Source organism: Protopterus annectens, chromosome 9.part0 (genome assembly GCF_019279795.1).
Source record: "Protopterus annectens isolate FY-2018-M chromosome 9.part0, PAN1.0, whole genome shotgun sequence".
NCBI lineage: Eukaryota > Metazoa > Chordata > Ceratodontiformes > Protopteridae > Protopterus > Protopterus annectens.
Genome location: NC_056743.1, coordinates 406,948,827 through 406,973,323, shown reverse-complemented (window position 1 = coordinate 406,973,323; position 24,497 = coordinate 406,948,827). Strand labels below are relative to the sequence as shown.

At 38.8% G+C, this 24,497-nt stretch overlaps 1 protein-coding gene across 7 annotated transcripts in view; it reads right to left on the bottom strand.

Moving 5' to 3' along the window:
• DMTN (dematin actin binding protein) overlaps nt 1-24,497 on the bottom strand; it is a 1,900,252-nt gene that overhangs the window by 584,270 nt on the left and 1,291,485 nt on the right. For all 7 annotated transcript variants that reach the window (XM_044082941.1, XM_044082937.1, XM_044082938.1 and 4 more), the window contains one exon: nt 4,945-5,050. In XM_044082941.1, coding sequence (XP_043938876.1) covers nt 4,945-5,050 — 106 coding nt within the window. The remainder of the gene's footprint in view (nt 1-4,944; nt 5,051-24,497) is intronic.

Here is a 24,497-nt window from a genome sequence, read left to right as displayed (position 1 = left end):
TCTGATTTTACAGTATCTGACAGAGTTGTTACATACTTATTATTATCTTTTTCGTCTGTTAAGCTTCATGCTTCTGCTATTTCTGCACATTACGATATGGATCCTCTGATTTTTTCGCATCCATTCCTTAACCAATTTCTTAGAGGGGCTAAGAATATTCGGCCCCCTATGAGGGCTCCTGTTCCCACTTGGGATCTTAACTATGTTTTGGAGAAATTGACCTTGTCTCCTTTTGAACCTGCAGCTTCCACGGATTTGAAATTTTTGTCTTGGAAAACTGCTTTTCTTTTAGCTATTACCTCTGCTAGAAGAATTTCGGAATTGCAAGCACTCATGGCTGTGGAACCCTTCCTTATTTTTCATCAGGACAGGGTATCTCTATGGACTAATCCCACCTTTATGCCCAAGGTGGTTTCGGCAGTGGCCTTGAATCAGTCTATTCATTTGCCTACCTTTTATCCTAATCCTCAAAGTGAGGAAGAAAGTCTTTTGCACTCTTTAGACGTGCACAGGCAGCTTCGTTTATACCTGGACAGGACCAAGATATTCCGGAAATCTGATCAGTTGTTTGTCGCTTATGCTCCTACTGTTCAAGGGAAAGCAATCACTAAGCAAACTATTTCCAAGTGGATTGCCCATTGCATCAAGTTATGTTACTCTTATCATGGTAATCCAGTTCCTGTTAATGTTAGGACTCATTCTACCCAGGCTACTGCTACTTCAGCAGCTTTTCTTTGTGGGGTTCCTACCAAGGATATTTTGGAAGTTGCTACTTGGAGTTCTGTACATACTTTTTCTAAGCATTACAACCTCCCTCTCTATTCTAAATCCAGGGCCGGTTTTGCTTCTGCGGTTTTGCAAGGTTTTGTGACCGCTCCCTCTGTTTCTCCTCAAGCCACCCTTTCTTAGCTTTGGGACTCAACCGTACAGTCATGACTGCAACAGTGAGCCACGAAGGACTTAGTACAGTTGTGTACTCTTACCATAAATGTAGATGTTCGAGTGTGTTCACTGTTGCAGTCTGGGTTACCCTCCCTCCTACCCCCTTCTTTTGTTTTTTCTTTGAGTATTATCTGTTATGAGGTATTTTGGCTGATGAGGTTTTGGGCATGGTTTCTTTTTTAGCCTTTTCTTTCTGGGCACCTGACATCTAGGGCAAGAAAAACTGGGGAAATGGCGTCAGCTGAGGTCTTTATACCTTCTGGCGCATTGACGTCAGGATAAAAGTGACCTCAGCTGACGCCCGATCCAGACTTTGGGACTCTGGCCGATCGGGGGCTTCTGCTGGCAGGAAGAACCCTACAGTCATGACTGCAACAGTGAACACACTCGAACATTTACATTTATGGTAAGAGTACACAACTATACTTTGCAACCTCACATGAACTCTTTTCAAATCAGTTGCCTTGACAACACATTCTTATGTTCTCAGTTTTGCCTTTTAACTGATTAATCTTTTATCTACATCCATTTCCTCAGTTAATTATTTTTAACTATTTACTTACTCTGCACACATGTACAATGTTTGATAAGATCATCTTTGTTTCTTTTAATAATGTTCCCCTTGTTTAATCATTTTTACACACAAACTATTGTCTTATTAATCACTCACCTATTTGTGTAAGTTACAATCTTTTTACACAATTCTTTAGATCAATAAAATAAACATCTACAGTCTGTCTAGAACACTCTGCCCATTTAACAATAACTGGTTAGTAAAATAACATGCTTTCTAGGGTCCCAGTAAGTCCTGAGTTTGTAAATGCTGTTCTATTCTCTCTCTCTTCTTCAAGGAAAATAAATGGGTTACGTACATTTCAGACTTTTCCCCAGCCACATGCAGAAATGTGGTATGTTGCACCTTTTCAGCCTTCTCACCTGTTCCATTGACAATGTGAAATTGTGCGAATTTCTGACTACAAGCCCTCTAGATACCTATCAACTTCCTGTGCAATGAGAGAAATCCCGGTTAGTGCAGGTGGGGCAATTTCCACTATAGATTACACTTCCAAACCATAACTCCTGAAAACAAATAATTCATTTTTTTCGCAACTGATGCCATATGAAATACTTGGGTTAATTAGTATGGTCAGTAAATGACACAGACACTGAAGATGAGCTTTCTGGCCTATACAAGGCATACATTTAGACTAAGCTCTTCAGAAGATTTTATTTTATTTATTTAACCTTTGTTGATTGGGTTAGTTCCACTAGGGTAGTGACCTCTCTTAAGGGGAGACTTGAGGTGGTATTTATACGACAGGGGAAATTTGGCCATGGCATCTGAGAACTTCCCCTCTTTCTGATACATGCCCTAGGATCTTTTACATTCATCTGAGCTACTACCAACTCAAGCAGATGGGACCTCGGTTTAACATCTCATTTAAAAGGTGACACAGTCAGGAGTGCATCCCCCTTCATGCTACACTATGTAGTATCAGCAATCCAACAACTTAATATGAGATTAGAACTCACAACCTTCTGCACCAAAGGCGAGTATCCTACCTGTTGTTTCTATGACCACATGACATATAGCTCTCGTTGCCAAGGCATTTATTTATTTATCTATTTATCGATCGACATTTGATAAAAGGGAGGGCCCGACTGGGTAGCTGTCCATTTTCAGCAGTGGCTGGTGGCCAAAAGTTCCACAGTATTACAAAAACATTTCAAGAACAATCATTTTACAATCTTCAAAAATAACACAAAAATATCCATGGTTTAAATAATTGTACTAAATTAGACATAATGTGAACACATTGGCTAAGAATAAATACAAGTTATATGACACTGATTTAATATTTAGAGTAATTGTAGCTGGTTTACAGAGACATTAAATGTGCATTAGTATAATATAAACATGAAATGCAATATAAAATGAGAGAAAAACAAATTTTTTTTCTGCTTATTCCTTAAGCAAGTTTCCTTAGTTTTGACAATTCCATCCCTGAACCATTTTATAACTCTACTATTTTGACAAATTACTTCTTTCTTACCATGTTACCCAGTTAAGTAATATCCAGTCCCCTAAAATTCCACACAATTGGCGTATTTGTAACTCATTCAAAACAGCAGAGTTGTGTGACCACTGACAGTGCCTTGACCTGAACACACCTGACTTTCTTCTGGTTTGGCTCAAATCCTGAATTATTTCCCTTCTGTTACAGTCTTTCTGTAGTTGGTAGAATCCCTTGTTGTCCAAGATTTGAGTGAAGTGCCATTTATCCCTCCATGTTGGCCTCTAATCTCTATCTCAGTATGTAAAGTGAGGCTGTGTGAGTCTGCTCAGGTTAGCAGAAAGCACCAATAATGGCTTATTATGTTTACAACAATGAACTGCCAAACATGGTTCCAAAAATATTAAAAAGCAGACCATGTTATGTGCTTATATATCTGTTTCTTGATTCACTTTCCTGCTGATTTTGGGTGGTCAGGATTCCATTTGTAGCACATGTACCCATTTATTTCTCAGAGAGTTCAGGCTTGGTCAGTGAAACGCTACTCTCTCAGACAGGTTAATTTCTTTTGTATTTGCCCCCCGCCCAATACCCTTCCAAAATGTAGTGTGTAGTGATGTCACTGTGGAAAGCATATACATGATTAGACACCTGTGCACTGGTACAGACATCGGCCAGCATCCCACTAACTTTATTTCCTGTCTGTATGTACACCTCTAGCTGTAATCAGTGGATTGTCAGGCAGAAAAAAGCACACACACAGTCCTCCTCCCACACTCAGACAGCCGCTCTCTCAAGATCTGATTCTCAAACCCACGGTAGTAAAGCTGCATCACTGTACATATTACTGCCACACCTGACAGATTTTTTGTAAAGAAACTAGGCTTCAGGCAAGCAACAGAAAAACACAGCAGACAGCTATAAAGAATCAGAAATAAGGTCAAACAGCAGGAAATAAAAATGAACAGATATGAAAGGACACATTTGGTTAGGCAAAGGATGCATATCCAGTACTGAACAGTTTCCAAATAAAGAATTGCATAAGACAGCATAAATCTAATTGAAATTGTGATGACGGCCATGTCAGGACCTAGAGAACATCTTCCCATAAGCACTGCATGGGTTTGCAGCTGTGCAACCTAGGAATCTCAGACAAGAAGCAGAAAACTAGTGTATGAACCTACTGTAGTATACAGAACTGAAACAGTCTTGCTTTTTAGCCCTGATATTTGAAATGCTCCTTTACTTCAGACACATTTTTCAGTTTTAACACCAGCATGATAACTTACTGCAATATCAATGCATGTAATTTCATTAAGATTCTCACTGTGCCTGAATGTACCCACAATGTACAAGGTACCTGCACTGTAACTGCTCTATTCATTTATAATTTGTTTACCATATTAGTTCCGTTAGTCAAATGGCCTAATTTCAGAGGAGATCCATAGCAGTATTTGCATGGGTTATGATGTGATATTTACACTATATTTATCACACCCCTGTCTGGTATTTATATTGTATTTATCACACCTCTGTCTGTATCATAGTGAGCTGCATTTGACAGAGTTGGAGTACCTCTGGCATACCATTTTATTGCAAAGAATGAGTAACTATTCATATCCAAATATTAATACAAATGGGACAAATAACTTGCACTGCTGTAGAATATACTATTTTAGAAAATGTGAGGAATAACTAAAAATATAATTTAATTGCAAAAACAACTCAATTCCTCTGTAGTTCTTAACCCATTTACAGTTTCAGCTGTTTTTCTATTGTTTGTATACAATTATTATTACTATATTTTAACAAGTACTGAAAGTGCACTGATTATATGAGAAGAATTTTCAATAAAAATATACTTAATTTCTTATAATACATTTTTATAAGTCTGGATGAACCACATTGTAAAGTACAAATAAAAACAGTTCACAGTAATATAGGAAATGAAAATCGTTATTTATCTGTGCATAACTGCATAACTCACATGTATGCAATGGTGTTCGATCAGGGAGAGAGCGTGTCTTTCTTCTGACAGGAACAGATTTTTCCAGTTCTTCTTTTATTATCATTTTTCCCAAATGTGATGGAATCTGGAATGAAATAATACAAAATACTAGAACATGATGAACTTTGTTTTCTTATTTTTATGCATTTAAGATTTAACTAATTAGTTTGCTGATAAAATGTTATTTATGATCATAGAGTATATTTGCTATAAAACAAGTAACTGCATGTTGCTGTCATATTAAAGACAATTGTAAATGAGAATACAATGTTAAATTAATCAAACAATAATAAAACTGCATTATAAGAATATATCCTATATTTACTACTAACTGAACCATTTCTCTGTTTTAAAGTAGTGTTAAACATGTGCTTGCTTTAACACATTTGTACTCAACAGCTGTGAACATATATACCTCTAGCACTTCATACAATCTTTTATTTTTATTTTTATTTTATTTTACATTTGTTAACCGGGCTGGTCTAGCTGGATATATTTCCATTTTCAGTAGAGGCCCGGGGAGAAAAGCTCCAATAAGATAACAGAAAGAGAAAAAAAAATAACAATTAAAATGTAATTCCATGCTTAAAAAGGAAAAAAAAAATGTACATGCTAAAAGTATTTACATTTAGAAAGGCATCAGTAAATAATATATATTCATAAAGAGCAGTGCAAGAAAGTAGCACAGTAAGTTAACATAAGGAAGTTTTCACTTCTTATCGAATATTATTCAACTGTATATAGAGTAGAGTTTAAAACAGTGCAAAACTCGCTTGCAAGCTTAATAATTTAAAAGTTTTGAAGTTTGTAAGGAAATGAGAAGTAAAGTACAGAGGTGGGAGAGGGTAGTTAGTCAGGGTTGCTACAGGGGCATAACCAGTGAATTTTGAGGTGTTTTTTAAGTTTTTTGTTTAAAGAGAGGCAAGGATGTTATTAGGGTTGGTTCAGTAGGTAGCCGGTTCCAGTTCTTTCCAGCTGTTAGTAAAAAGGGAGTCACCAGCCATGTTATTATTATGGTTGCGAGGAGTTTGCCAGACGAACGTAGGGAATTCAGATTTTTATAGGGGATAAGGAGATTGGAGAGTATAGGGGTGGCTTTGGGTTGGTAAAATATTTTGTGGGCAATTGAAAGTTGGGCAATAGTGAGTTGGTTTTGGAATTCAAGCCAGTCTAGTTGCCGAAGATTCAAACAGTGGTGGGTTCTAAAGGGATTATCAGTGGCAAATCTGGCGATGTTGTTGTAGGAGGTTGTAAGTTTGTTAAGATTATGTTTCTTTAGGTTGGTATAAATAGGTGATGCATACAAAAGAGTAGAGATTAGATGGGATTGAGCAATTCTGGTTCTGGCTACTGGAGTTAGGAAAGGTTTTATTTTGTATAAGGAGCCTATTTTTCTGTTTACTGTTTTAATGGTGTTGTTTATATGGTGATCAAAAGTAAGGTTATTGTCTATGGTTATTCCTAGTAGTTTAGTAGTAGAGTCAGGGGATATGACAGTGCCATTATTGGAAGAAACTGAGAAGTCTATGTGGGCAGACTTGGTAGTGGGGGAAAAGAGAAGGAGTTTGGTTTTTTTGGCATTAAGGAGGAGGCAGCGTTTTGTAAACCATGTTTCTACAGTGTTAAAAACAGTTTGAGTTAGCGGATATAGTTCTGATGGGGAGTTTGCTGAGCATACAAGTGTTGAATCATCTGCATATTGAATGCAGGTGGCTTGAGGAATTGCTATGTGGAGGTCATTGATAAATAATGAAAAGAGTAGTGGTCCAAGAACAGATCCTTGAGGGACTCCAAGGGTGACTGGCAGAACAAGTAGTGGTCCAAGAACAGATCCTTGAGGGACTCCGAGGGTGACTGGCAGAACAAGTAGTGGTCCAAGAATAGATCCTTGAGGGACTCCGAGGGTGACTGGCAGAACAAGTAGTGGTCCAAGAATAGATCCTTGAGGGACTCCAAGGGTGACTGGCAGAACAAGTAGTGGTCCAAGAACAGATCCTTGAGGGACTCTGAGGGTGACTGGCAGAACAAGTAGTGGTCCAAGAACAGATCCTTGAGGGACTCTGAGGGTGACTGGCAGAACAAGTAGTGGTCCAAGAGTAGATCCTTGAGGGACTCCGAGGGTGACTGGCAGAACAAGTAGTGGTCCAAGAATAGATCCTTGAGGGACTCCGAGGGTGACTGGCAGAACAAGTAGTGGTTCAAGAACAGATCCTTGAGGGACTCCGAGGGTGACTGGCAGAACAAGTAGTGGTCCAAGAGTAGATCCTTGAGGGACTCCAAGGGTGACTGGCAGAACAGATGAAATTTGATTTTCCCAGAGAACTGCCTGTTGCCTATTACAGAGGTAGGAGCTGAACCATTTAACAGCTTGAGAGTCAAAGGAAAGGGATTGAAGAATATTGATTATGAGGGCGTGGTTTTCCATGTCAAAAGCTTTCGAAAGGTCGATGAAGAGTGCAGATGAGGGGATGTTTTTATTGCGGTTTCTATTAATGGTATCTATAAAGGATAAAAGGGCAGTAGTGGTACTATGAGATGGCCTAAAGCCATGTTGGCAGTCTGCTATTATGTTATTTTGTGCCAGGTGATGTAAAAGTTGCTTGTGAATACATTTTTCCAAAATTTTTGCTAAGGGTGATAAAAGAGCTATGGGCCGGTAGTTTGAGTAGTCAGTTGAATTCCCTCCTTTGTGTAGGGGTATAATATGGGAGATTTTCCACATAGCTGGAATGGTTCCCTCTGTGATTGTTCTATTTATGAGGATAGATATAGGGTAGGTGATAGCTTTGGCTGCTTTTTGGAGATATTGTGATGGTAGTTGGTCAGCAGAAGGAGTACATGGCTTGAGATTTTGAATGAGTTTATAGATGAGAGTAGTAGAGATGGGTTGTAGTTTAAATGAAGGTAGAGATCCTAGTGGGGTAGTGGGAAGGTTAGAATTGTCAGGGTTAAGTTGACTACTAAGTGATTGTATGGAATCAGTGAAAAAGAGTTAAAGGTATTGGCAGTTAGATGGGGGGTATTTGGATTAGCACCAAGAGGGGTAGGTGTTTGAGAGTGGCCCGGAGAAAGGAGTTTATTGATACTAGCCCAAAATTTTTGAGGATTGTTTTGGTGTGTTTGCTGTAGTTTACAGTAGTAGTTCTTTTTATCTGTAAGTATTGCCTTTTTTGTAGTATTTCTCAGTTGCCTAAAATGTAGTTGATCAGAGATGTTTCTGTTTGCTCTCCACTTAGCCCATGCTTTGTTTCTAAGCAGGATTTGTTGTCTGGAATACTGAGTCTTTTCTCGTTTTTTTTCCCCAGTGCGCGGTGGTTCTTATTGGATTTGGTTGAGCTTGTACCCTTGCTACAACACAGCTCCTCGCACCAATCTGCAGGCACTTACTTGTGTAGCTCAGCAGGATGTTTAACCTTTCCAGGCCAGGATCACCAACCTCCCCCAAACTGAACACACTGGTGTCTTGTTGGAAGTGAGGCTGGAAGCCGTTGCTGCTTCTTGCAGAGGCAGGCCTGAGGTTGGGTAAGTCACATGTGCCTAATGTTTTCTGATGGGTCGGTATGCAATCACTACACCATATGTGTGGTATGTGATCACTGTACACGTGTACGGTATGCAATCACTACACCATATGTGTGGTATGTGATCTCTGCACACATGTACGGTATGCAATCACTACGCCATATGTGTGGTATGTGATCACTGCACACATGTACGGTATGCAATCACTACACCATATGTGTGGTATGTGATCACTGCACACATGTACGGTATACAATCACTACACCATATGTGTGGTATGTGATCACTGCACACGTGTACGGTATGCAATCACTACACCATATGTGTGGTATGTGATCACTGCACACATGTACGGTATGCAATCACTACACCATATGTGTGGTATGTGATCACTGCACACATGTATGGTATGCAATCACTACACCATATGTGTGGTATGTGATCACTACACCATATGTGTGGTATGTGATCACTGCACACATGTACGGTATGTAATCACTACACCATTTGTGTGGTATGTGATCACTGCACACATGTACGGTATGCAATCCACTGTGTGTGTGTATGGTATGTGATCACTGCACACATGTACGGTATGCAATCACTACACCATATGTGTGGTATGGGATCACTGCACACATGTACGGTATGCAATCCACTGTGTGTGTGTATGGTATGTGATCACTGCACACATGTACGGTATGCAATCACTACACCACATGTGTGGTATGTGATCACTGCACACATGTACGGTATGCAATCCACAATGTGTGTGTATAGTATATGATCACTATACACATGTATGGTACGCAATCATTACATGCATGTGTGGTATGCTGTCACTACAAGCATGTATGGTATGTGATCACTGTACGCATGTAAATTATGCAAACACTGCATGCATGTATGGTATGTGATAACTACAGACATGTCTTCATGTATACCACAATCCTCACCATCACCCCCTATCAGCGGCACCTCCATGTGATCTATGATTCCTAAGAGATTCTAAAATGTGAGCATGTCTGAGACACTCATTCCTGGCTGTCCTACTCCAAGACAGGTGAGGTGGCTTAAGTGTCAACATTCCTGTCCTCCCCATTATAGCTCTAATAGGTAGCTAAGTCATTAATTATTTATTAGGCTACCAAGGTTCATAGTCAGGCCTTTATCTCTCTATACCAGGGGTGTCCAACCTTTTTGGCTCAGGGGCTACATGCCAAATAGTTCAGGGTCCACCTACCATACTTTGCAGACTGCGGTCTCTCATATAAAAGAGTCTGTATGTGTAACTAATGTATGTTTTATTTTTATGTCTGCCATTGCTCCCCTCACTCTAGTGGCAAGCACAGGTGTCCTAGGCCATTCTGTTTTTACTTTTTTAGCAAGTGTACCCCTATACCCATTAACCGAGCGTTGGCCTGAAACAGAAGCTGTAATGCCATCATACTGCTGTTACCTCCCTTGTCCTGCCAACAGATTTTGTTCAAACACTTAAATATTTGCCTAACTGTGCGATTGTTTTCACTGACAGGCTTTGGGAGGCTGGTTTTCAATCTGGTGCTATTATACATAGGTTCCTTCATTAGTGTTTGCCTCACTGCCTTACTCAATCTCCCGGCATTTCTGCTTAACGGGATTTTCTTGTTTAGTTTCCTAACAACCCCTCACTGCCTTACTCAATCTTCCGTCATTACTGCTGAACCGGATTTCCTTGATTAAGTTACTTAGCAACCCCTCCCCTGACCAATCAGGTGACGACAAAGGTATTGTAATACCTGGCCTGGGAACGGGGCCATTTTTAAGTGTTCCTTATCCCACCCGAGCCCCATCACCAAGTGCTTGCCACATAAGTCTTTTATGATATTTTATGTGCAATTTCTAGGATGCAGTGTCTTAAGCTGAGTTAATCAAATATACTATGTCAATTTGTAGTTTTAAATGTGCTAGACTACGTTAAATGTGTTAGACTACAGTGAATAATTTCACAACCTGTATGTTTGCCATGTTTTTATGTATCTGCTCCTTTGCTAGTTGAATTGTTGAAGAGCTGAATCTTGTAATGCGCACTGTTACAATTGTTAATAATTAGGGTGCCTGCTGCTGTAAAACCACTCCACTAAATGAACTGAAGCTAATTTCATATAGTGTGACAGAGTTGTTGTACCAGGTTAGACGCCGTTGAACTGTAACACATACGCGGTTGAATGCTGTAGTATTGAATCTTGTTTCTTGAGATACAGAGCCGTTTGTATTGGCAGTAAAACAAACGTGCCAGTATTGTAAAGTGTAAACCCCACACTAACTATATGGCTAATGATATCTGTATTTTAATGTCATAGCTCTTATATAGTCTGCTGCTAGAAAGATTAGTTCACCAACATGCTTTCTGTTATTTAATTCAAACGCTGCTATAGTTAATTGTTATCAGCTACTTAGCCAGTGTTAGCCAGGATTGAGCCATTAGCAACAGTTGGACGGAATGTCGGCTAAATACAACTTAAATGCATGTACGCGTGCTGCATTTTAAAACTCTAGGTAGCTCTCTATCATAGTGTTATGCTTACTAACACTACAGCCTAATTCTAATGTGAGGAACATATTGTTGAAACTGTCTATTCCTTACTTAGCTGATCTTTCTAGGTGGTTTTACTACATTTAATTAGCAGATTTCTCCTTATATGCATTGTTTCTGAGTTTTCTATTGCACTGTGCAACTTAGCTAAATAGATTTCTGTTTCACTTTATTTTTCTATTACTATGTACTACTTTGTTCAATTGTTTGCCCTCTCCTCCACTTAATTATTGTTTTGCTCCCTCCTGTTTTATTTCCACAGCAAGTCTAGCTAAAAGAGGCTATTTCCCCACAACTCAAGCCCCCCAGAGACATGGAAATGCCAACCCTCAACTGCTAGGCTCCCTTCTTGCCTTTCGGCTGTGATCTTGCATATAAAAGAACCTGCGAAACCTGTATTTGTACCTAATGTACATTTTATTTTTATGTCTGCCATTGCTCCCCTCACTCTAGTGGCAAGCACAGGTGTCCTAGGCAGTTCTGTTTCTACTCTTTTAGGAAGTGCACCCCTAGACCCATTATCTAAGCTTCGGCCTGAAACGGAAGCTTTAATACCATCATACTGCTGTTACCTCCCTTGTCCTGCCAACAGATTTTGTTGAAACAGTTACATTTTTGTCTTCCTGTGTGATTGTTTTCACTGATAGGCTTTGGGAGGCTGTTTCAAACTATTCCGTTCGCCCTACAGGCTCACTCTGCTCCCCTACCCTGCCTCCAATTCTCACCCACTTCCACTACTCCTACACTTAGTAACCTCATCCCACCCCTACCTCATTTCTATTGAATCCAGTTACTCCTGAAATTTAATCCCTCCCCACCACATCCATCACCAATTTAGATATATTTCTCTCACCAGTCTCCATTACCTATATCTAACCCCTCCCTCTCACTCCCATCACATTACACACACACACACACACACACACACACACACACACACACACACACACACACACACACACACACACACACACACTCCTTCCAACCACCCCATTTCTCCCATAAATTCACCCTTTAACTATTAATTACTACTTCTACATACCGAGCCCCATGTCTCCCCTACTCTTCTTAACCCACTCCACCCCTCTAACCTTATTGATACTTTTAATACCCTTATACCATGCCACCTCCTATTCTACAATCCATCTCCCCCTCACTTTCATTCCTTCTACTCACACCCTTCACTACAATACCCACTTCCCCCCTCCTACATCATACTCTCTCTCAATATTACCCTCCTTAATTCAAACCAGTTTTCTTCACCTCTTTAAGCTACTAATCCTGCCAACAATAACAAAACCACATATGTCCAAATTTCTATTACACTTCCCCTTATTACATAAAATAAAACCCAAGCCACCCGTTCTATCTCCCCTTAGCATCCTTCACCTAGCAGGCAACATTCACCCAAACTCTGGACCTAACTCACCTAAAAACATAAATCCTCCTCCATCTAGCCATCCCTCCTCCCACAAATCTCTCAAACTGTTTACTCTGAATGCCCAAAGCCTCTGTAACACATCATCCCTGTTTCAAGCATGGTTAAACCAGAATCAACCAGACATTGTAGCCATCTCTGAAACATGGCTCAAACCCCACATTTCTGACTCTGAAATTCTACCCCATGGCTTTCAAGCCCTTAGGAATGACCGAACAAATAAAAAAGGTGGAGGAGTTGCACTAATCCACTCCAATTCACTCTCTGTAATTCCCTACCCAAAGACTTTCCCTCAATTCGCTAATGCTGAACTAGTAGATTGCCTACTAAAAATTAATAACCCTAAAGAACTGTGCATCATCTCAGTATATATCCCACCTGGGAACAATATCCCAATCCTAGAAGAAATCCTTTTATTGGGCCTCATCCAATATAAATAATGAAACTTTACATCACATCTGATGGCTCAAACTCATGTTTGTAAATATGTAAATAATCTTAACCCTGCTCAGTACAGGGCTGAATTTTAACCACAATGTGTGCACATACTTGGCTTTGTATCGTTACGATATTGTATAACTCAATTTCTTATTCCTTTGTTACTGTAAATGTTTATTTTATTTTAGTTTGTAAACTGTCTGTACATGGAGCTTTTCTCCTCGGGTCTCCACTGAAAATGGGCCAAAAACCCAGCTGGACTAACCCAGTTAACAAATGTCAATCAATCAATAAATAAATAAACTTATATGCTTGGTGATGTAAACACAAACTGGGCTGATATCAATAACACTACTCCTACCCAATCTATCAACCTCTAACTTCAGCCAAATAATTCACTCAATGACCAGACCCAATAAAAATAAATCTCTAGGTACTACCCTAGATTGGATCCTAGTCTCCCACCCTAATAAAATTACTACCTCCAGTACCATTCCCAACTCCATTAGTGACCACTTCCCTGCATTTGCCCTCATCTCAACTCTCTCCTCCCCCCACCAACATCACTACATACACACTAGCAACCTAAGTAATTTTGACCCTAACACTTTCTCAAATTCTCTCAAACAAATCAACTGGAACATCCTAAAAACTCTACCTCTCGACCATGCCATTGACCATTTCAACTCTACGTTTCTAAATACTCATAATACCATAGCACCAATATGGACAAAACGAATAAAAACCAATACCGCCCCATGGCTAACCAACAACACCAAACAACTAATGTTCCAACAAGATAAACATTGGAAGCACTATCAAAAAAATAAACTCCCTAACACCCTCCTTCAATACAAACAGCTCCTTAACCTTGTGAAAAAACAAATTATTAATGACAAAAAATCTTATTACATCAAGTTCCAGTCCAGTCATGCCAAAAACCCCAGACAATTCTGGAACTGTATAAATACCCTTCTCAACCCCAACACCAAAAATAATCCCTGCCCTGACCCCAGTAAATCAGACCAAGAATTAGCCTCACTATTCAACTCTTTCTTCATCGACACCATCTCTGAACTCACCAAAACCTTTCCCAATAATAATCTCACCTCTAGCAGTTCCACCTGTGCTTCCACCTCCACACCCACCAACCCTAACTCCCCTCTACTTTCAATCTCAAACCCATATCCACCTATTATATAAAAAGACTTCTCACTAAACTAAAACGATGCTCTAACGCCCTTGACAATATGCCTTCAATCTTCCTCAAAGCTGCCAATGATGGGATTGCTTTCCCTATTAGCATCTTAATAAACAGATCTATACAAGAATCTTATGTCCCCAAACTCTGGCATAAAGCCTATACTCTACCTCTTCACAAAGGCGACAAAAACAATGCCATCTCTAATTTCCGCCCTATAGCAATACTCTTCCCCCATCTCCAAAATCCTAGAAAAATGCGTCCATCTCCAACTTATGCCTTTCCTAACTCAAAACCAACTCCTTACTTCAACCCAACATGGTTTCCGTCCCGGGCATAGCACTATAACAGCTCTGATCTCATTCCTATACACAGTCAATCATGCCCGAGATTCAGGGGAAATAGTTTCCACTGTTCTCCTGGATCTCAACAAAGCATTTAATACCATTTCCCATACTCATCTACTTACTCATCTTTCTAACCTAAATCTCTGCCAAAATTCCACCTCCTGGTTCTCAAGCTACCTAACTGGCAGATCCCAAGCTGTGAAATGGAAGAAGGGCATCTCTCCCTTTTTACTTACTCCTACCAGCATTCCACAGGGATCCATCCTAGGTCCTATGTTGTTTAACATCTTCATCAACACATTTCACTCTGTTATACCCAATGTCAAAATAATCCAATATGCAGATGACTCAACTTTAGTCTGCTCTGCCACTAATCTCCCTGTACTCTTAACAAAGACGCAGTCCATCTTCTCAACCACTGAGTCTTGGATGCACCAAAATCATCTCTCCCTAAATGCAAACAAATCCAAACTACTAATCTTCCTACCATCAAAATCATTCCCTTTTGACAAAACTTTTTTCAAAGCGGTAAGCCAAAACAACTCACCTACTGAAATCGTCCTAGGCGTCACCATAGATGAGCAACTGAAATTTGACAACCATATTGTCCAAAATATAAAAAAAAAACATCAAAAACTAGGGATGCTATATAGGAACAATCACTTCCTATTTCCCCATACTAGACATACCCCTGCATCCACTTTCCTCCTGCCCTCTCTAATGTATGGCACACCTCTTCTAACTAATCTGTCTGCATCCATAACTTCCAAATTAGACATTTGCTATAAAATAATTTCCAAATTTGCCACTAATTCTAAAAACTCCTCACACCATTGCCTTGCCCTACACTCTCTACATTTGCTAGAACTTCCAAACCATCTGAATTACCTCTAGCTCATAACAGCTCATAGTCTTTAACCAATTTAAATGCCCTGCCCTTACAAACATCCTTCTCCTTTATACCCCTAACAGAACTCTTAGGTCTGCCCCACAAAATTTAATCACTGTCTCTAAACCTAACCGTCCAGCAGGACAACTACTCCTCTCCTTCTCCTTAGCCAAAAAATGGAACTCTCTCCTTCCCTCCCTAAGATATTTGCTGAACATATAAAACTTCAAAATCCAACTTCACTCCTTTCTACTTTCTAATTGTAAATGTACTTGCATCCTACCAACCTGAGTCATCCCTCCTTTAAATTCTTCTACTTCTAAGAAGCAAATAATTCCTGCCAGGTGAAGCACCTTCAAAGACGAAGATAAATACACAAATAGAAAAACAAGAAGGTGCACCATGTACTGCAAAACATAAGAAAAATATATTTCCTCCGGATAGTAGAAACCACGTTTATTGTAAAACAAAAAACAATTCAGCTGCAGTGTAGAAGTTAGCACTTTCGCGTTATAACAAACGCTTCATCAGACTACTTCTAAGCTCATTTTCCACTCTCTAATAATAACTTTCTTTAAAAATCACTAACTACTTCCTAGATTGCTACTGTTAGTTCTTATAACAAGGTCATTCAGACATAATATTGTCTAGACTCTAACAATGACAACTGCCTTTCTCGGAACAATTTTGTAAATACTATTCTTTGATATGTAAATATTAGTAATTGTATTTCTTATCTACTGTATATATTCTGTTTATATTTTGCTGTGTTTTCTATTTTGTAATGTTTGCTATAGTTGGAGCTTTTCTCCCTGGGCCTCCACTGAAAATGGGCTCTCTGAGCCCAGTGGACTTCCCCGGTCATCAAATTGGAAATAAATAAATGTCCATCATGTATCTGTCCATTCAAAATAGCATGTTGTAGGACATACTGAGGGCCAGATAAAAGGCTTAAGTGGGCCGGATTGTTGCCCTAGGGCCACCTGTTGGACACCTCTGCTCTATGCCAATGGAGTCTGATCATGGTTGGGGCTATTAACCAAGTAATTGCATGTTAACCAGCATATTGGATAGTTATGTTACTATAAAAGTCAGTGATTTTCAACAAAAAAATTCTTGACTGTAACAACAGTTATTACATGCAAAGTCTTTACATTAATACCATATTACAGAAAATTCCAAACTTATATTTTTCTCTACATGATTCACAAAAAAAAACTTTCAATATTTTGGAATGAATACAGCTAAATAAATGTATAATAAGGTCACATATGACTGAGCTGGTAGATGGATATAAAAGGTTATCAAAAAGAGTAAGGGGCCTTTGTTATAATTCACATAAGCACTTGCATCACAAAATTCAACACAATTTCTGTGAAATATTGATATTCATACATGGTAAAATGTCATTACAAATATAACTCATATCCCAAATTCTATTATACATTACAAAAATATGCTTAGCTTTACATAATCCTGTATAATGTACGTTAATACTTTCTGGTCAACTTCATTCAGTACACATCTACTCTCATACCCACAACTATTCATGTTTTCTGTTATAAATAACCTAAAACAATGAGTGAGAAGGTCACTGAAAAACCAATCAGTAGAAACAAAATGAAAACTCCAGCAAACGTAGAACTTCCATTGAATAACCTCCCAAACCTCTTGTATCAGAGGCACATGGGATATATGCAAATGATCCTTTTGAACATCAGGTGTTTCAGCTAATTGGCGATTCTGAATGCCCATGACTTGTTTCATCATTTTAATGGACAATTTCAGGCCAATAATGCCAAATCCCACTAGCTGTGGATATGCATATTTCGGCCTTGTTATGATCTCATCAGCACAGCACAAGCAGAGTGTTGGACTAAGCATTAGAAACACAGGGCTGTTATACCCAGCTGATGTCCATTATCATTAGGGTCACTGCAAAAATATCCCAAACAACAAACTAAAAAAATTGAGTGAGAAGGTCACTGAAAAACCAATCAGTAAAAACAAAATGAAAACTCCAGCAAACCTATAACTTTCATTGAGTGATCTCCCAAACCTCTTGTATCAGAGGCAATGGAAGTTCTTGGTTTGCTGGAGTTTTCCTTTTGTTTTTACTTCAGAATCGCACGTTAGCTGAAACACCTAATTTTCATAAGGATCATTTGCATATATCCTATGTGCCTCTGGGAGGTCTCTTAATGGAAGTTCTAGGTTTGTTGGAGTTTACATTTTGTTTTTACTGATTGGTTTTTCAGTGACCTTCTCACTCATTGTTTTAGCTTGTTGTTTGGGATATTTATGCAGTGACCCTAATGATAATATACATCAGCTGGGTATAACACCCCTGTTTTTCTAATGCTTAGCCAAACACTCTGTTTGTGCTGTGCTGATGAGGTCATAACAAGGCTGAAATATGCATATCCACAGTTAGTGGGGTTTGGCATTATTGGCCTGAAATTGTCCATTAAAATGACAAAACAAGTCATGGGCATTTAGAATCGCCAATTAGCTGAAACACCTGATGTTCATAAGGATCATTTGCATTTATCCCATGTGCCTCTGATACAAGAGGTTTGGGGGGGGGTCACTCAATGGAAGTTCTAGGTTTGCTGGAGTTTTCATTTTGTTTTTACTGTTATAAATAACCTGTAAAACTGTGTGACCACACACTAACAAACTAAGAACCAAAGGAAACTTCTGTAGTACATGTGACGATTGGGGAGAGACGGGCGAAGGCTGCCAGCCTAGTCAAATAGAATTTGATATATAATTCTGGCATTTGTAAATAAATATAAAATACATGCATGTTTCTTGAGTGTAAAGAATACTGTGAAATGTGGAACTGCAAAATATGTGAAAACATTGCACTCTACTGGCCCAGTGAAGCATGTTGTACCCTTTCATGTTAGAATTCGGCTCCAGGGAGGCTGGATGAAGATTTCATGCCCATTGTTTTAAGGCTAAAGTTTATGACTAGAATTTAGATGTGGAATGTGCTTTATTGCTCTGGTTTCTTTTAGAATATACATGTGAAATGTCTTCTATTGTTGTAAGTTTCTGTGCATGTGTTAGATTGCTAAATAATGCAGTCTGTGGCCTGAGAACTCAGACCAGGTGTTAAGACGATGCAGTAAGAATACTGGGAAAACCTAAGTGTCAAAAATGATGTAATTTTGGGAGGATCTTAGAGACATGTTTGTTAGTAATGTTTAAATACTATTTCTCAGAAGAGACTGAAAAGCATTTTGACTTTGGACATCTAACTTACCAGCACTCTGCCTTGTGCTCACATGTAAGTCTTAGTACTGTGATTTCCTGTAGGAATAGTTAAAGCTAGTAAAGATTAATTAGGTATTTTTCTTTGAAATCAGACCTGTCCTACTGTATTATTTTAAGTTTCTGTGTGATCTGTGAACTCTTAGATATCTCTGTGGTGTAGTAGTTTTGTCTTGTGTTTTAATTATTTATTATTAAATATTTTTAAAACTTTCTACCTGTGGCTGATTTGTGTAGAGATAAGCTCTAGAGTACATTGCATATTTATAGAGTTTATTGTAATAGGCCACTCTGATAAGCCTTAGACTGTATAGTCACATTACCATTGGATAATAATATTGCACAGTAATAATTGGACACCCTTTTAAGAGCCATTTAGTAGCTGATATTATTAACTGGGTGGTGGCAGTAATTACTACCGTATAGTCTGGGTAAAGGGGCACAGCTGGAGAGTCTGTGTCAGCCTTTCCCAGGAGTGTCTGTGAAGTTGTATAAATACTTATCTCAAAGTGTGTTTGTGTTGTGTCAGCTATATGGCAGGGACACAAAGCACTGGTTGGACAGAGAGGGTACTGGAGGTTTTAGCTTGCCCAGTTAGGTTGAGACCTGGACCCTATAGCTGTGCCAGTGGGGGTCTTATTGGGGACCTGGTGAGCAAAGGAGCAACCAGCCCCAGACTGACTGTGATCTCTGTGTGCACTTAAGGGAAATTGTACTTTACTGTGTGTATTAATTATCCTTTCCTCTTCTATGAGGAGACCTCCCTGGTGTTAGTGGTGAGGATTGAGGCTCCTTGATTGCTGGGCCAGGGCACGGTCATCACAGTACAGACAAAAACAGAAGGAATCCACCAACAAATAAAATCTACTGTTTAATATAACAGTAAAGCATTTTTGTTTTGCCAAATATAAAACTTCATCAGAACTGAACTTTCAAGACGTATGACATCTTAACCAAATGCAGCTTAAAAAACACACCTGTATGAAAAATAACTTTGTTGATAGGATGTTAAAAACATATACAAAGATTTTTTTTTTTTGTAAAAAAAAAAAAAAAAGTTTTTTTGGTTTTAAATATAATCTTAAGGTGTATTTGGTTTAGGATGTCATGCATCTTATAATTTTTTGTTTTGCACATAATTAAATGTAGAGTTGCTTTAAATGAGCTTTTAAATGTGACTGTTCAACCTGAGGATTTAAATAAGAATGGTAATTATGTCATTCTGTTATACATACATAAATTCTATTATTTGATGCTGAGGTGATATTCTGCAAGTATATGACTCTACATGTCCTATGGACCCCCCCCCCATCTCTCTGTAGTCCTCCTCCTAATGCCTGTTTTGTTCAAAGTCTGCTTTCCCTTCAGACTACTTCTATGTCATTACATTTCTTAGTAGCAACCATACAACATAATAATTTTCTAGTGAAAGTAACATCTGCCCCACTACGCATTATAGGTATATTTTTGACAACTTCCCATCCCCCAAACGCATAAGCTACATTCTTTAAAACACATTAGGCTTTGTTGAACTGAAACAGGCAATGCAATCCCACTAGTCAGTGTCAACAACTGAGCTGCCCTAAGTGGGACTAGAACTCACAACCTTTTACACCAAAGTTAGGTGTGCTACCTGTTGTGCCACTATCACTGCAGGTAGTACTTACTTGTATCACTTGTTAAGTGCTTGCTTGCACATAAAAGAAATATAACCATATATATTCCAAAATGGCTTCTGCTATAACTTTAACACCACATGAGTATTAGTTTAGGCCACTGACTGAATTTTCTCTTATATCCTAAGTAATTCCAATAATGTTTTCTGTCATAACTGTAATGCCAGCAAAACATTAGTCCAGGACACCAAGTACATCTTTTTAAATGTAAATTAAGGACTATGCATCTAAATGTTATTTTTAGACCTAAACTGGAAAGACACTTATGACCATAATATACTTCTCTTGCAGTCTTTTTAATATAGGCTTCTGTTTTAAATATGATACCATCACTTTACTGATTCATATATAATATTGCACTTTACCTCTGTAGACACCTCTGCTTGGCAGACTGGTGTCTCAGAAGGGTTCATATTGTAACCCATTCTGTTTTTAATCTTTAAAAATATTTCTTCTACAGACCTTCTTATGCATAAAGTCATTATTTATGCAGATGACCTGTTGCTATTAAAAGCTTATGCAGCTATGCCAACCATAACTCATTATAAATTGACATTACAAATATGTATCCTTTGGTTCAGAAACTATAAACTACTTGTCAGTGTCAGTAAAGCAAACTCATTATTCACTGCCACTTCACAAACGTGTTACCCTCTACTTTTCACCCCTTTATTTCATCAGGAAAATGTATCACAGAAGGTAGCTAATCTCTCTAACTCCATAATACACAGATACATGCGTATTAGCTCTATTACTAGATTTCTTGTCTCAACTTTGCTACATGAGCTTCTGTATGGTGACTTCTGTCCTTACATCTGACTCATTTCCCCTTGAAAATGCCACATTTCCGACTTGACACAACAGACGTAGCATTCACCAATCTCTCTGTCTCTCTCCTATGACATGCTTTTACTGTTTAGATACCTTCCACTAACCCAAATCAGCATCTCTGCTCAGTGGAAATCTTTGCTGTTAGCCAACATTACTGTTTATCAACATTTACTATTAACAATATATTTAATCTCATCTTTATTTTAATACAGAAGGAAAAACAGTAAAACATACAACAGACAGCATAAAAACAATAACATAGCATTACTCTATACAAGTGTCCGAAGTATTGATAAACAGTAGAATATTTGCATTGTATACAATACTCATTTCTTCCAACTAAATATAACTAATGCATTGTTACTGTGCATCATAGTATGTATAAAGCTTCATAAGGTATACTTTATTAGTGCAATGTGACTCATACAGAATTTAAACAACATGATTAACTAAAAGAAGGCTCCAAGCACATAATATGCCTATACTCTGGTTTCTTTCCTTAAATGAATGCACAATTGAGCCAAAATGCTCATGAAACATCTGTTCAACATGCACAGGTATTAAAATACCTGCAAATTTCCATTTCCTTACACAAATCAATTTGACTACATTAGCCAATTCCGTGTCCACTTGTTAGGCAGGTGATTTAGCCCAAAATTTGGGACGTAAACCTCTTAAAAGCCAGAATTTTGAACTGTATTAAAGGGATATACCATGTACCTCTTGAAACAATCCACTCAAATGGTCCCAGTAACCTTGGACTCTTGGGCATCACAAAACATATGTACATTGTCTGCCTTGAGTACATCACACCTCCAATAATAGCTATTCTGCTTAGACCTTCATCAATGTTGTCTAGCTGGGGTAAGATACAACCTGTATAACAATCTCATTTGCTGATCTTTATAATATGACCATTTATTTAGCCTGTATGGTGCCCTCCAAATGTGGGCCCAGTCCACCTCAGTCATGTTATTCTCTTCTTGCCTCCTGCCGCTCATTTCTAATACATGTTTAACTGCCTTTGTCTTCTGATCCCATTAGATCATTTTAGATTACTCCAATCCCTACTCTTTCTAATCTGCTTCCATTTCAACTATGGCATGTTCCTATACCCACAGCAGAATAAACATCCTTCTTCCATGTCTGGCAAATCAGTAGGTATATGAACCACTCCTGTTCTGTAAGATGAGATTCTAAAAAAAATGCTTGTATGTCTAGAACTGTGCAGTGGTGCAGCGGTAGTATTGTCGCTTCACAGCAAGAGGTTCTCTGGTTCGATTTTCGGCTGGAGTGCCTTCTGTGCGGAGTCTGCATGTCCTCCCTGTATTCATGTGGGTTTCCTCCGGGTGCTCCAGTTTCCTCCCACGTTACAAAGATATGCATCTGGAGCGTTTCTCCCCAGGCCTCCGCTGAACATTGGCTTAGTTCCAAGTTGGACTTTCCCGTTAAACAAATGTTAAATAAATAAAAAAATTAATAAAAAATTTATCATGAAAATGCTTTAATGCTCTTGCCAGAGGATGGATTAAGAATGGACTTCATTCCGCTATCCCTTTGTCCCTCTAGTATTGCCATGCCTGTTGCCTAACACAAACTGTAATGAAAGGGTGATGTGAGATCACATCTGTAGGACTTCTATCCCCCCAGAGGTCCCCAACTCAGCACATACCCTGCAATCCTTGCAAACATTCCTACGTTAGAGTCTATGTGCCTTCAGATGACATATAACTTCTTACCAACATCAAATTCCACTTCTCATTGTGTAACCTTAAATACTGAGTCAATCTGCAGAGGATGGCATATAGCAACAAATTTGAGTCACCCAAGATTCCCAAACATTTTGTATCATGTACACAGAGAGATGAGATTCTTCTGTAGCGTCTACAAGTGAATTATTCTTGGAAGATTAGCTAGATCTGGCAGGTTCCTCAGCAGATACAAAATATGAGGAAGCATCACGATCTACATGACGTTTTTTGTGCAAGTTATTGTACATACCTTTCCTCAGTCTGTGAAAATATTCCTTCACTAACTTGTCAGTCAATGAAGTCAAATCAGTTTTGATTGGTACCCCAATTACTGTTGACCAACAAACTCAAATATTTGGGGTGAATGAGCACCAGGATTTACAAGACCCCCCTCTCCCCAAGTCATAGGTGATGGTACCACTTTTAACTACCGCTGATTCCTTCTTGCTACATTTGAGATTTGAGTCTATACAAATACTCCAGGAGTATCATTACTCATCAGTAAATAAATGCAAAGTGTTCCCCACTCCTTCCTCCAACTCATTACCTTTCAAAAAAGTCCTAACCTTAAATTCAAACTCCCCCATGTCTAGTATAAACACTCAGTGACAGAGTGCATCTCTGTCATAGTCCCTGTGTCACCTGCCATATTTCTGAAAGTCCTCCATTTACTAGGATCCTAAAGGATGGCTCTGTATAGAGCAGTTTTACCCTTTCAATAAAAACACAACCAACATTCCTCAGTTCTAAAACCCTAAACAGAAATTTCCAATTAACCATATAAATGCCTTTGTATTCTCAAAAAGGCAAAGTCCCACCTTTTGAGAGAAGTGTCCATAATTATGTGGAAAATTATGAAGTTCCACCAGTTATATGTAATTACTCTGCCTATGACAAAGCCACTTCAGCTCTTTTGAATTACAGATGGTAACAAACTGACCAGTCTACTTGGCAAAAATCTTCAGATACAGATTTCTAAGTGATATTGTTCTAAAGTCACTTGGGCCCAGTACTCCTTCCCTAGTTTTTGGGATCAAGGGTGTCATTATCTGATTATGGTGAGGAATCTGACTGAAAAAGAAACTTGACGAACTATAGAGGACCCACAACAGTGCTCCAAAGCACTGCTCCTCCCCACCTTTAAAATTCCATGTGAAACCCATTGAGACTCAGTGCCTTATTCTGCTTTACTTTATGAAGGGGCATTAAATTAAAATAAGACTGGCTTAAATGGTCCTTTCCAGCCTGTGTCGGGGGGGGGGGGGGTAATTTAGCAGCTAAGAATTCCCACTTCAGAGGGTGTCCTGACTGGCTGGCTCTGTACACATTTGTGTAATGGACTTTTAAAGTTTCCCTAATGTCTGCATTGTTTTCCAATATAGAACCTGGAGTTGCCCTGACCATTTTTATGTCTTTGTAAGTTTCCACTGGCTAAAAAAACATGCAGTACATTTGGGGTCTCGCACCCTCTTAGGCAACCAGAAGTGCCTCTTCCTCATAAGCTCTGTTTCTGTACTAATTGTTTCCAAGATGCAAATTTCTGTTTTAAGTAAAATCTCTCTGTCTTGTATTGCGGTGGTATTTA